Source organism: Bos grunniens, chromosome 11 (genome assembly GCF_055505025.1).
Source record: "Bos grunniens cultivar Pamir isolate PY7600 chromosome 11, Bosgru_T2T1.0, whole genome shotgun sequence".
Taxonomy (NCBI): Eukaryota; Metazoa; Chordata; class Mammalia; order Artiodactyla; family Bovidae; genus Bos; species Bos grunniens.
The window spans coordinates 86,088,711-86,102,658 of record NC_141175.1 but is presented as its reverse complement, the minus strand read 5'-3'; the positions used below and the strand labels follow the sequence as shown (position 1 = coordinate 86,102,658).

The 13,948-nt window shown below is 43.9% G+C and overlaps 1 protein-coding gene across 3 annotated transcripts in view; it reads right to left on the bottom strand.

Annotated features, from left to right (window-relative positions):
• Positions 1-8,050, bottom strand: part of SOS1 (SOS Ras/Rac guanine nucleotide exchange factor 1) — a 131,669-nt gene extending 123,619 nt beyond the window's left edge. For 2 of the 3 annotated variants that reach the window (XM_086327363.1, XM_086327364.1), the window contains exon 1: positions 7,769-8,050. In XM_086327363.1, the coding sequence (XP_086183489.1) occupies positions 7,769-7,855 (87 nt within the window). In that variant the 5' untranslated portion in view covers positions 7,856-8,050. The remainder of the gene's footprint in view (positions 1-7,768) is intronic. The other variant, XM_086327365.1, reaches the window with a different exon arrangement.
• Positions 8,051-13,948: the final 5,898 nt, after the last annotated feature.

Here is a 13,948-nt window from a genome sequence, read left to right as displayed (position 1 = left end):
GGACTAGAAGAGTCTAAAACACATACATATTTACTTTAGATATTACATATTTAAATATACATTTACATAAACATATAATATATATTCATTTAATTTTCACAGAAACAACACAATCCAACAGGGAGAGGAAAGTCTCTTCAACAAATAGTTCTGAAATAACTAGATTTGAGCATAAAAAAAAAAAAATCTCAATTTCTACCTCATATCATATACAATTAATTTGAAATGTAAAAGCTAAAGCTTTTAGAAAATAGCCTTGGGACCATGTGTGCATGACTTGGTGGCAGGCAAGGGGTTCTGTGACAGAGCACAGTGACCTTAAAAGAAAAAAACCTGATAAATTTGACTCCATCAGTATTAAAAACTTCTGTTTATCAAAAAACACCATTAGGAAAATGAATAGACAAGCCACAGACCAGAAGAAAATATTCATGAAACATATATCTGATAAAGGACAGTTAACTACGATAATACAAAGAACTCTTACAACTCAATACTATAAAGAAAAACAACCCAATTTTTTAAATGGGCAAAAGATTCACACAGATACTACACAAAAGAAGACACACGAATAACCCAGAAGAACATGAGAGCTCAATATCATTAGTCACCAGGATAATGCAAATTAAAGCCACGATGAGATAACACTACACACCCATCAAAATTACTAAAATTAAAGACTAATGACATCAAATATTGGCAAGAATGTAGAGCAACTGCAACCCTCATACACTGTTGGTGGGAACATGAAATGGTACCAACCATTTTGAGAAAAGGTCTGGAAGTTTCTTATAAACCTAACAGACATTTACTCTCTGAGCCATTTCTCCTGATATTTACCCAAGAGAAATGAAAACACTTCTACAACACGAGCTATAAGTAAGAACATTCATGGCAGCTTTATTCTCAACAGCCCCAAACTGGAAATCTCCCAGGTATCCATGCATTTAATAAACTTTGACATATTCATATGACAGAAAAAAAAAAAAAAGACTGAATTCTTCATTAAACACAACCTCAAAAGCCTCACCAAAAATATATACTGTACAATTCTATTTATATGGTATCTACAACAGATAAGATTCATGTATGGTGATAAAAGATCTGAAGAGCAGCTGCTTCTGGAGGCTGGGGGTAGGAACTGACTGAGAAGGCACATGAGGAAAATTTCGGGAGGGCCGGTAATGTTCCATAGCCTGGTAGAAGCTTCAGTTGTATTCATTTGCCAAAACTCATTAAACCGTACAATTAACATTTGTGTATTTCTCTGTACATAAATTTTACCTGAAAAACAAAAAGAACTGTAAACAAAGAGTGAACTCTAAGTTAATGATATGCAAGCTGAAGTGTTTAAGGGTAAAGTGTACTGATGTCCACAACTTAATTTAAAATCCTTCAAAATGTTAAGATGGATTGGTGGATGGATAGACATATGATAAAGGAAACAGTAAAATACTTGTAAATTAGAGAATCCAGGTGGGTATACGAGTATTTACCATGCAACTCTGAACTTTTTTGTGTATCTGAAATTTTTCATAATAAAATGTTGGATACAAAACTTGATTACAAGACAAATAAATATATTCTAAAATGAAGGGCAAAGTTTTAAAAAAAATGTATCATAGGGAGTAGCTGCCTCTTATTATTTGGTTGGAGCATTGTCACTGCTGTGATGTCTGGACCTCTCTGCCACTGCCTTCTTCCTCTCTACTACAACACACATCATAATCCTTGTGGAAACCATCCTCATCCATGCACGCTATCCACCATTCAGCACACCAGTCCAGAGCCCCTGTTTCATCTTCCTCATTTCTAGAATCTTAAAACTCCAAAATGTAATTATCAATATCTCTAATCAAAATTCTTTATCTGCTCCCCTTACCCTCCTCTTACAACTCATTGAGATTTCTAATCCATGGAGCTCTCATTTACACCTCCATTATCTCTCTTACAGCTTAACTTTCAATCTTCTGAAATACCACTATTCTCTTCATCTCTACTGCAGCCACAAGCAAACAACAATCCTTCTCTACCCTTTTACCTTAACTGATGGGTGCTGCAGGAAGAAAATCTCACAACCAGCAGGCCAATGAATGCTCTTCAAACCTACAATGCTCTCCACACTCCGCACTGCTCAGCAATCCTTTCTTATTCACTGGTTGGCTCCTTCTCCCAACTCCACAGCAGCAATTCCAAAACTTAAGATCCTTACTCATTTCTTTCCTCACTCTACGTAAAGCATCTTGTCTTTCATTATGAAAATTGAGGCTACCTAGCATGAACTCCGGAGAAGGCAATGGCACCCCACTGCAGTACTCTTGCCTGGAAAATCCCATGGACAGAGGAGCCTGGTGGGCTGAAGTCCATGGGGTCGCTAAGAGTCAGACACGATTGAGCAACTTCACTTTGACTTTTCACTTTCATGCATTGGAGAAGGAAATGGCAACCCACTCCAGTGTTCTTGCCTGGAGAATCCCAGGGACAGGGGAGCCTGGTAGGCTGCCGTCTATGGGGTCGCACAGAGTCGGACACGACTGAAGCGATTAGCAGCAGCAGCATGAACTCCCTGCTCCTCAACCTACAAACCCATTTTATCTCATCCCCTCCCACCTCAGAAGAAAGGATGTTATCACTCCTGCCAGAGGTAGCATATAATCATTAATACTGTTTTAAAATGCAGACTCTGTAACCAAGTTATCCTTTCCAAACCTCAGTTTTCTGTCTTATAAAATAGACACAATGATAGTATCCTGTGAGAATTAGAGAACACATAAGGCACTTAAAATAGTACTTGGCAAATAATTTGAGGCAAATACTAGTATCTTCACTATCATTCTCCATCAGTTACTTCCCCGAAGCATCCTAACATAAACAAGTTTCCATCACATTTAAATAAAAAACAAGTGTCTTCCGCAACTTGAATCCCCTTCATTCACAAGCTTGAAGGGGGGAAAAAAAAATCTGAAAAAAAAAAAAAAATCTATTCTTGCTACTCATTTTTCATGTTTTTCTATCTTCTTTTTTTTGTTTGTTTTTCTATTTTCTATTCTCACACCTAAACTGCCGGACATAAGTACCTGAAAAATAGTAGTTATATTTAACAGCTTAAATCTAACTACTATTTTTCAGGTACTTTATTTGACTTTTCTATAGCCTGACACAGTTAAAACACTTTCCTTGAAACTCATCCATTCTCAGCTTCTCGGACACTAGGGTCTTATTCTTTCTACCTGACTCTTTCCTTCTTAATCTCTTTCACTCACTCCTTTCCCTTTGCTCTTTCCCTACATTCTATTGTTCATTTTATTCCTCCAGTTCTGATGCCAGCCTAATTTCATTCTTACTTCTTATCATTTTCAGTGAGTGGCCTCATTCACTTTTTTAAAAACACCTTCTTTGAGGTACAATTAACATATAATAAATTGCAAATATCTGAGCTGTATAACACGTTAGAATTTTAATACGCTCCTGAGGTGGCTCACTGGTAAAGAATCTGCCTTCCAATGCAGAAGTCGCAGGAGACACAGGTTTGATCCTGGGTCGGGAAATCCACTGAAGGAAGGAATAGCAACCCACTTCAGTATTCTTTGCTTGGAAAACTTCATAGACAGAGAAGCCTGGCAGGCTACAGTCCACCAGGTCAAAAAGAGTTGGACGTGACTGAGCACACACAAGAATGCATGCATATGCTCCTGAAACTATTAGTACAATCAAAAAGCAAATGAACATAAATGCCTCTCCCCAAAACAACTACTGACTTGTTTTCTGTCACTGTAGATGCATTTTTCTATAATTTTACAGTACGTACTATGGTGTTTGGGGCAGTAGGGGGTGTTACCAGCTTAATTATTTTGAGCAATGTTGTCTCATGTATTAATAGTTCATTCTTTTTTACTGCTGAGAAGTATTCCAGTGTATGGCTATATCACAATTTGTTTATACATTCACCTGCTGATGGACATCTGGATTGTTTCCAATTTTTTGCTGAACAGAACTGCCATGAGCATTCATGTGTAACTCTTGAATGGACAGCTTCATCTATCTCATGGCCCCACCCACACACCTAAAAGTCCCAAATCTGTTCACCAGATACCAACAACCAATTGCCAGTCCTACAAGTCCACCTGGATAACCAGAAGGGACTTTAACAAGTTCAAAACTCATCTTATAATGCTACTCCTTTATAGCACTATAAAGGAGTACTCCAACAGGTACTCCTCCTACATTCTCTATACTGACTAAAGGCACTCAAACCAGAAACTTAAGAGTCCTCCTAGGCTTACCACTTACCCCAATCACTATGAGTTACTAGATCCTGTCAATTCTGCCTTTTAAACATCTCTCAACTATATAAAATCCATCTCTACACTTTCATCCTAATTCAAATGCTCCCTTAATTCAAATATATATCATCTCCTGGCTGGACTATTAAACTAGCTTTCTAACTTTTCTCCTTACCTTCGGTCTCATTCTTCTGCAATCCATTTTCTATTCTATGGCCAAAGTGGATTTTCTAAAATTGAAATCTGATGTTATTCCCCTATTTAAGGTTCCTCAATGACATCTATACCCTCAAAATAAAAATCATTCTCCTTAGCTTAACATTAAAAAATTTGCTATAAACTACTTTTCCCTCCAAACTCATCCTCTGCCACTTCTCATCATGTTAGAACTTAGTCATTTCTGGATAATGTCAATTCCCTTTTAATCCTTACTGTTGAGGGCAATACTTGGTCTGCAGTAGGCATGACAGACTTATGCAATAGATAAGATCGGACTTTAACAGATGGGATCCATTGAGACCTTCTGGGAATTTTCAGGAAAAAAGGTAGTCCTGTCTGGCTGAAGCATAAAGTATATGAAAGACCAGGACAGGCAATCCATTCAGAAAAGCAGGATGAAGGCAGATCACTGATCGACATCAAGTCTATTTCAAAGAATACACACTTCATTCTATGCCCTCAAAAGACATCGATGGTTCTGAACAACTGTGTGACATATTCAGAAGTGTCCTATAACTTCTGAAATCTGAAAAACAGTAAAGGAGAGGTGGGGCAGTGAATTCAGTTAAGAGGCTATAGCAGCAGCCTGGGAAAGGGGACCCAAGTGTAGTTGGAGTAGGAGGGAATTGATTATATGAACATGTCAAGGAAAATGAACCTACAGGCTCTTCCTGGGTGTGGACAGTCAGAAATGACATCAAAGTCTTGAGCCAGTCAAATGAAATAATACAGCCATGAAGAGAAAAAAATTTGTAAATAGTAAGTGGAAGGGAGGGAGCTGATGGTTTTCCTTGGCTATTCCCTACCCATTCATTCAAATTTAAGTGCCAACTAGGTGACAGACACTGTATACATAGAGGATGAAATGAGGGTAAAATATCATCCCCATTCCCAAGGACCATCCAATCTAATTGGGGTGGTGAACTTAAATAGGAAAAAAAACAGGAATTGTTAAGTGCCTGGCTAGGGTGCTAAAAGAACAGACTAAAAGAAAGACTATCCAATTCAGGCCTGAGGATTTGAGAAAAGATCAGAGGTCCAGTGAGCCCAGAGGATGAGCAGTGTTAGGCCAGGCCAAACGCAGTCCAGGTGAAGAAAAGAGCATATCCAAAGAGCCCCAGGCTACATAACACAAGTTGATGCATCCGCAAACTACAATAAGCCTAAAGGAAGATACGGAGGTAGGCACATGAAATATCTAACTTGTCTTTGGTGGCTTAAAATCATCTTTAGTGGATATCTTAAGTGGGAATTGGAAGAAATCTCACACATCAACTAGACTGCGTACATTTTCACCCCCTCCCATCACTTCTACTGCCATGCAAGGGTATCTCTGCTTAAAGTCAAAGCAGGGTTATGTAAATAAGCAGAGAGGACTGGTGGGGTCTCTGGTCAATCGGAGACAGATGGGCAGCCATTTACTCAGCTCCAGCAGCTTACTGCCCTGCTTGAATGCTGGCCCACTGTGGAGAGATCTTCCCATTCTCCAAGAAAAGTTCAAGATTCAGATTTTATGTAGTAACACCCATTTAAAAATACTAGCAATTACATTAAAAACAAAAAAACACTATGCCAGCCAAACAAAATGTTTCTGTGGACAGATTTCCGCAAGGGCCACCAGTGTGGCAGAGGCAGGCCTGGTCTGCTAACTCCTATGATGTTCGTCTCACTGCTTCATAGGACCCTCAGCTGATAGGGTTTCATGGTGATTCTCCTGGCATAGGAGCTGCTTGCCTCCAAGCAAAACAGTCCCAAACTGATAGTGTTTTATGAGTTCTTTTATATATTTTCAATAATTTTTCTGTCTCCTCTCCACCCCACACCCACCTTGGTCAGGATACCTGCTTCCGGAATCACTGAGACTTCCTACCCCCCATCTACTACAAGCTAAGACGGCAGGTAAAGCGAAAGTAAACAGGGTGAGAGCCTGACAGGATTTCTAAAGAATAAAGTACGTAAGGCATATGACACACCTTTATTTTTCTTAGAAAACAGTATCAGAGATGTCTGTGACTAATCAGACATCTGAACAAAAAAGTCAGTAAGTTACACGTGAAATATACCAGCAAATTCTGCTAACAAACCAAACAGCTTCCACTGTAAGATAGCAAGAGAGGGAGAACAGGACAAAAGGGAAAGTAAAAGTTGCTGGCCTCTGAAAAATACCAAACACCTTTTTAAAAGCATAAATGTTTAGGAGAAAGGGTATCCTATAATCTCAAATCTGAGCGAACAGCAAAATTATTTTTTAACCAGATACCATGAAACATTTTTTGAGCAATGACGATTTAGATACCTATTAAAAGAGTAAAGCTACTCCTGTATTTATAAGGTAAAACAAAAATACTCTGATAGCCTTTATTAATATATTCATTCAGACATCAGTTGCTGATGTTTTAATGTATTTATTAAGTCACAACATTGCTTTAGAAGCTTTGAAAATGTAACATTTCGTAATTATACTAAAACGTGTAAAAGTACAGATCACGGGGTATATAACTTTAGATAACAATGTGGCAAGCTCGAAGAAACAGAACTGCTAAAATTTCTAATCAACAAACCGAATGACAGGACCAAGGTTTTGAGAGAGAGAGAGAAAGAGAGAGAGAGACGGGGGAGTGGGGGTGGGGGAAGGTGGGGAGGGGGAAAGAAAGGGAGGGAGGGAGGGAGGAAGGAAGAAAGAAAGAAGCAAAGAAAACAGTGGTATGGGCACCCGCCCCTGTAAATCGGAGGAATGGGGGAATTCAGGGGAATGAAGAGTGATTACGGAGGGCGAGCACAGCAGGCCATCCATGTTCCTGCTGGCAGGCGAGCTCCGCAATTACTTAGGGCAAGCGTTACGGCCAGAGCATTCTTGAACCCACTAGGACAAGCATACTGGACACATAAAACCGGAGGCTGACAGCAGCTCCGAGAGAGCACAGAGAAGGCAGAGAAGCGGCCTGCTTTGACCTCCAATGAAAACTGAGGCTCCTCCAACTCTCGTCTCTGAATCAGGGGCAGGGCAAGCTCTCAGCGGTTGGATTCTTCGGACAAACTCTCCCTGGCTCCCTGCGGCCTTCCCACACGCCACACGGGGTGACTGTCAACACCGAGAGCCAACGAGTGCGGGGGAACCTCTCCGGGTGTGCCGTCCCTTCTGGGAGGCGGTGAGACCGGGAAGAAAGACGGCCCCGCGCGCCCCGCCTCCCCAGCCCTTCCCCGACCCGGGCCCGGTGCTCTCGCCCAGGCTGCAGCCGGGGAGCGGGGTCTCGTGCGCTCCTCACCTTTTTCAGCGCAGGCACCAGCAGCCCCCGCCACTTGGGCGCGTTCTCCTCGCTGAAAAACTCGTACGGCAGCTGCTGCGCCTGCATGGTGCCCCCGGGGCGCCTCCGGGCGGGGAGAGGGGCGGCGGCGGCCGGGCCGGGGAGCCGCGAGAGGGTGAGCTCGTAGCGCGGAACAGGGCCGCGGTCCCACCGGACGGCCCGGCCCCCTTGGGGCGCCGAGCAGCCGGGCTAGCCCCGGAGAGGGGGCTGGGGGGCGAGGCCCGCGCCCGGCCACCCACCCGACACAGGCACCAGCCGCGGAAAGCGAACGCAGCCCGGAGGCGGCGGCGGCGGCATCCCGCACCACCGCCCCGGGGCCGGGCCCCCTTACCCCTCCCCGGCCCGCCGGCGCCGCCCCGGGTTGCCCTCCGCCGCCGCCCCGGGTTGCCCTCCGCCGCGGTCACCGCCCGCCCGCCGGGACTGCGCTCCCGAGCCCGGCCTGGCCCCGCGGCGGAGCCGGCGGCTGGGGGAGGGCTGTGGAGGGACGCTCCGGCCCCGGCGCCCGCTCCCCGCGGCACGGACCCCGAAACGCTGGCGACCTGGGGCGGGGCGGAGCTGGGCGCGGGGTCTAGCGGGGGAGGGGGAAGGCCCGAGGTCGTCGTTGGGGAATCTGGCTGCCCTGAGATGCCGCCGCGGCCGCCGCCGACGCCGGTGTAGCGCTCGAGCTTCCTACTAGCGAACTGAACCTGCTCGCTACTGAGCATGCGCCACCGGGCAGGGCCGGTTCGCTCCGGGTTTTCCGGCTCCCCAGCAAAGGAGGAGGGAAAGCGCCGAAGAGGGAAAGCGCCAACGAGGGAAGCGCCGGACTGTGGCTGCGCCCCCAAGGGCTGCAGGGGGAGGAGCGACAGGGCCCGAAGCAGTAGAACCCCCAGCCGAGTGGGGCCTGCGGGGTGGGGCGTGAGCTACGGTGAAGCTGCCCCCATTGTGTGGTTGGACCGACAGGGATCCCACCCCTCTCTTCGAGTCCCTGGGCCTTTCGTTTCGGAAAGGGGTGTGTATTTGTGTACTTTGTTCCCGAACATGAAGATAAGGACTGCCCAGAGCATGCAATGTATAGTAAACAGACTGGATAAAAGATAGGTGCCTTTCTCACGAAACCTACGTCTTAATATTTCTCGGGTAATAGTAATCGAGGTTTTTCCAGTCGTTCTTTCCACATCACCAAGAATAAAATGTGTACGTGTAATTGATCTTGTTTGTTTTTAAATTCAACATGTTCATCTTTCAAACCCATTTCAAATATGAACTCCAATAACCACTTACCTCCAGTGGAAATTGACACCTCTCTTGCAGCTCCTGGATCCCAGAACACCTTACTGAGGCCCCTCTAAGGGCATTTGGTTTATCATGTTTTGTATCGCTACAAGCCTCTTTCAACTAGATAACGAACTCCTGGAAGGCATGGGGCTCTACCCAGAATAGGCACTTAATGTTTGTGGAATGCTAAAAGAGAATTATCTATAAACTGTTCCTCCATCCCAGAGATGCAGGTGTTTGCTTTTAACAGTAGCACTGCGTGGCTGGCGCTGCATGGTTTACCACTAGCACTTTTTTAGCATAATCTCATTTAATCCTCATAGCAATCCTATTATCTTTGCTTCACAGTTTAGGGAGCTAGGCTGAGTTTAATTTGATATTGTGCCCTACTATTTCAGAGATGATAACCAGAATCACATAGATGAGAAACGTTTAAGCAGTGGTTCTTAATCTCTACCAAACCTCTTTGAGAATCTCATAAAAGTCTTGAGTCTTTTCCTTTAAAAATCTACACATGATTTACATTTAAATATTCTCCACACTTTCAAAGTGTTCAGAATGACATTTTGAAAATCATCCACAAGTCTACTGGGTAAGACGATGTAAAGTACCCATAGTTGAGACAGGGTTTAGGGGCAGGAGAAAGGGTTTGGAGAAAAACATGACAGCCATTTAAAAATTGCCAATGATATGGGGGAAAAAACCCAAACATGATATGTCATATAGTTTTGTGTGGTGGCTCAGAGGTTAAAGCGTCTGCCTGCAATGTGGGAGACCCTGGTTCGATCCCTGGGTTGGGAAGATCCCCTGGAGAAGGAAATGGCAACCCACTCCAGTATTCTTGCCTGGAGAATCCCATGGACGGAGGAGCCTGGTGGGCTAGAGTCCACAGGGTCGCAAAGAGTCGGACACGACTGAGCGACTTCCCTCACTCACTCAAACTAATGAATTAAGATCAAGCCCCTGCCATAAATTATTCCTTGGCTTCCTACTGCTCTTAGAATACTTTTCAAACTTCTTACCGTGACCTACAAAACCTGCATCTGGATCCTGTTTACATTCTCAACCTTTCTTCACCGTTCTCAATGTTGGCTCACCACATTCCAGTCACTTTGGCCTGCTGTCTATTCCTAGAAAACACCACCTCCTTCCCGCCTTAGGGGCTTTGCTTTTCCCTCAGCCGGTAACTGTTCCCTCATTCTGCTCCTAACTGTTCACTTGGCCTGTTATAAACGTCATCACGTCCAAAAGGCCTTCTATGATCACACTAAGTAGTTCCCACCTATATTTTCTCCCATAAAACTTGGCTTATTAATTAATATTTCTTCGCTAGTATAAATTCTGGCCTTTAGTTATTTTTTCAGTGTTGGTCTCCCCCTCTCCCCCGTCTGAAATGTAAACTCCAAGACCAACAATCTTCCGAGTTCACTCTAGCTCATCATCGTATCCCAAGGAACTACAGTAGTTGGCATATAGTAGGTTCTCAATAAGAGGGAATGAAAGTTGAATGGAGGAAACTTCCAGGAAGACTATGTGATTAGAGTTGTCCCAAGAAACGGGTGATCTTCGGGAGTGTGCAAGTAAAAACCGTACATTCGCTCACTCGGGACTACGAGGAGAGATAAGAGGTGGGACTTGATGACCTCCAAGGTCCCCTTCAACTGCGAGTCTCAGATTTGACTGAAGAGGTAAACAAGACTAGAAACATGGATTACAGCCCGGGTGGGCATGTTTAGCGTCCGGGGCAGGTTTTCACTAGCAGGGACGTTTTGGCTGCAGACTGACAGTAGACAGCTGGAGAGAAACTGCAGAGAAGAGACTCAGCCCTCCGCAGCTGAGAGACCTAAGGGAAGTGGTGGGGGGCTCGACGCTGCTAAGGTCAAGGAACAATCGAGTCCCACTACATCGTCTGCTTATATTTCTTGAGCCAAATCAAGATCTATGGGCGTGCTGTGAGAGAAGACGACCATGGTGAACTCAGAAACTTGCTAGTGTAGACGCGAAAGCCCCGTCTACCCCTTAGCGTTAACCTCTAACAGAGGACCCGACGCGCAGGCGCAAAGGTTGAGTTTGTGGCCCTCTTCGAGTTTAAAGAGTCAGGAGCCAGAACGGACGTGACGCACGGGGTCTCATCCAGGCAGACAAGCCGACCCGAAGGCGGAGGTCCAGGCAGGCTAGCCGAGTTCTGAGAGCGTCGAGTCAGAACAGGGGCGGGGAAAGAGGCGGGGAGGAGTTTTCGGCTAGCGGCGCGCCCCCTGCAGGTAGGAGTGCAGCACTCCGCGCTTTGCCCAGTGGCCCAACGCAAGGCAGCCAGTGTTCCCTGCCTGGGTGCAACCACAATGATCTTCCTGAAACATACTTCAGATCCAGCTCCTCTCCCATTCAAGAGCCTCCACAGCCATCCCAGAATAAAGTCCAAAGTCCCTAGTTTGGTATTCATGGCCTTGCACAATCAGGCCTACTTATCTTTCCCGGTATCAGTTCAGTTCAGTTTAGTTCAGTCTCAGTCGTGTCCGACTCTTTGCGACCCCATGAATCGCAGCACACCAGGCCTCCCTGTCCATCACCAACTCCCAGAGTTCACTGAGACTCACGTCCATCGAGTCAGTGATGCCATCCAGCCATCTCATCCTCTGTCGTCCCCTTCTCCTCCTGCCCCCAATCCCTCCCAGCATCAGAGTCTTTTCCAATGAGTCAATTCTTCCCATGAGGTGGCCAAAGTACTGGAGTTTCAGCTTTAGCATCATTCCTTCCAAAGAAATCCCAGGGCTGATCTCCTTCAGAATGGACTGATTGGATCTCCTTGCAGTCCAAGGGACTCTCAAGAGTCTTCTCCAACACCACAGTTCAAAAGCATCAATTCTTCGTGCTCAGCCTTCTTCACAGTCCAACTCTCACATCCATACATGACCACAGGAAAAACCATATGTCTCACTAAAAATGGACTACTAATGCCTCCTATAAACCCATTCTGTCTCTTGTTTCTTGCCTATTCTGTTCCATCTGCCAGAAATGCCCTTAATCATTTTCCTCCAATCCCACTACAGCATCACCCCACCTCCCCAAGACACATTCACTTTGAAACTCTTATCCAGGCTGCAGACCCCAGCTTTATATGCTACCTTCTCTCAGAAGTCTTTCAGCCCCCACTTAGGATTCCTCACCTGAAACTTCAGAGACCAACAGGCATAAGAAACAGCAGTTTCAGCCATCAATAGAGTTAAAGTCTTCTCTTCCAGCTGTATATGCTATCTTCATGTGTCCCCTCCACCTTTCTTCCCAATCTCCACTTTCAATTCCATTTTTCCAAATACTGTCTTGAGAAAATATCTCAGAAAAAGTAGATATTTTCTCTTTCTGATAAAGCCATTGGATACCCATCCTCTATCACTTTCAGTAAATATCTTGATTCTCTGTCTCTCTCCCTACCTGCCTCTCTCTTGCAAAGATGGTGGGGAGCAATGTAGGTACAATTAGAATAAATGATCAAAAGTCTCCAAGATAAATGGGGCCATTCCTGGCACTTTTTTTCCCCCAGGATTCCTGCAGAGTCCAATTTTTGGCAAAAGTCTCTTTCCAGTTGATTCAAGTTGTAATGGCTCCTCAAGCCGATTGCACCCCAATCCAATACAACTTTAATCAAATTCCCAGCAGTTTGTCATGGGACTTGAACTGGTTTTAAAGTATATATGGAACAGAAAAAAATTTTTCCTCTGTACGTGAGCAGAATAGGGGAAACTGACTTACCAGATATGAAGACATTGTATAGCCAGAGTAATTAAAACAGTGTGGTACCGGAACATGAACAGACAAACCAACCAATGGATCTATAGGAGGCCAAATATATTGAAAATTAATTCATAACACAGCAAGCCTTCAGATGAGTGAGGAAAGGATATACTTTTCAATAAATGAAATATGCACAATCGATAAATATTTATATATATAAAGAAATGAAATTATATCCCTAACTCCTACCCTGCACAAAACAATCCCATGTGGATAAAAGACTTAAATGTGAAAAACAAAATTATAAAATTATGAGAGGAAAATAAATAATATCTTTATGACCTCAAAGTAGGAAAATATTTCTCAAATAATACACACACAACACAAATCACAAAGGAAAATAATGATAAATTTAATTTTATTAAAATTAAGAACCTCTGTAAATTAAAATAAGGCATAAAAGAATTAAAAGGACAAGTCATTAAGCAAGAGAAAGTAGTTGCAACTCATATAACCAAAAAAGAATTAGTATCCAAGACAGATGGTTTACTTCAGAGGAAATGATGGTTAAATGTTCACCTCACTAGTAATCAGAGAAAAGCAAGTTAAAACCACAATAAAATATTACTTCACACTCATTGAATTAGCAAAAACTTAGAAGTTGAACAAAACTTAAAATTGTCATCCACTCCTATGTGAAAAATAAATGATTACAACCAGTTTATATAACTATTTCTTTTCTTGAAATGTGAATATGGGCATGACCTGTATAAACTGGCATAGATTTATTCCCATGGTATATGTATCCCAGAAAAGTTCCTTACTCTATCATTTCATATAGCATGAACAGTAGAATGGGGCTTCCCCGGTGGCTCAGAGGTAAGGAATCTGCCTGCAAGACAGGAGACATGACTTCGATCCCTAGGTTGGGAAGATTCCCTGGAGAAGGAAATGGCAACCCACTCCAGTATTCTTACCTGGGAAATCCCACGGACAGAGGAAACTAGTGGGCTACAGTCCACGGGGTCACAGAAGTTTCAGATACAAATTAGCAACTAAACAACAACAACAAACAGTAGAATGGGCAAATAAATTGTAGAATGCTACAGAGCACCAAAAATGAATGAGCCACAGTATATAATCCTCCAAAATTCA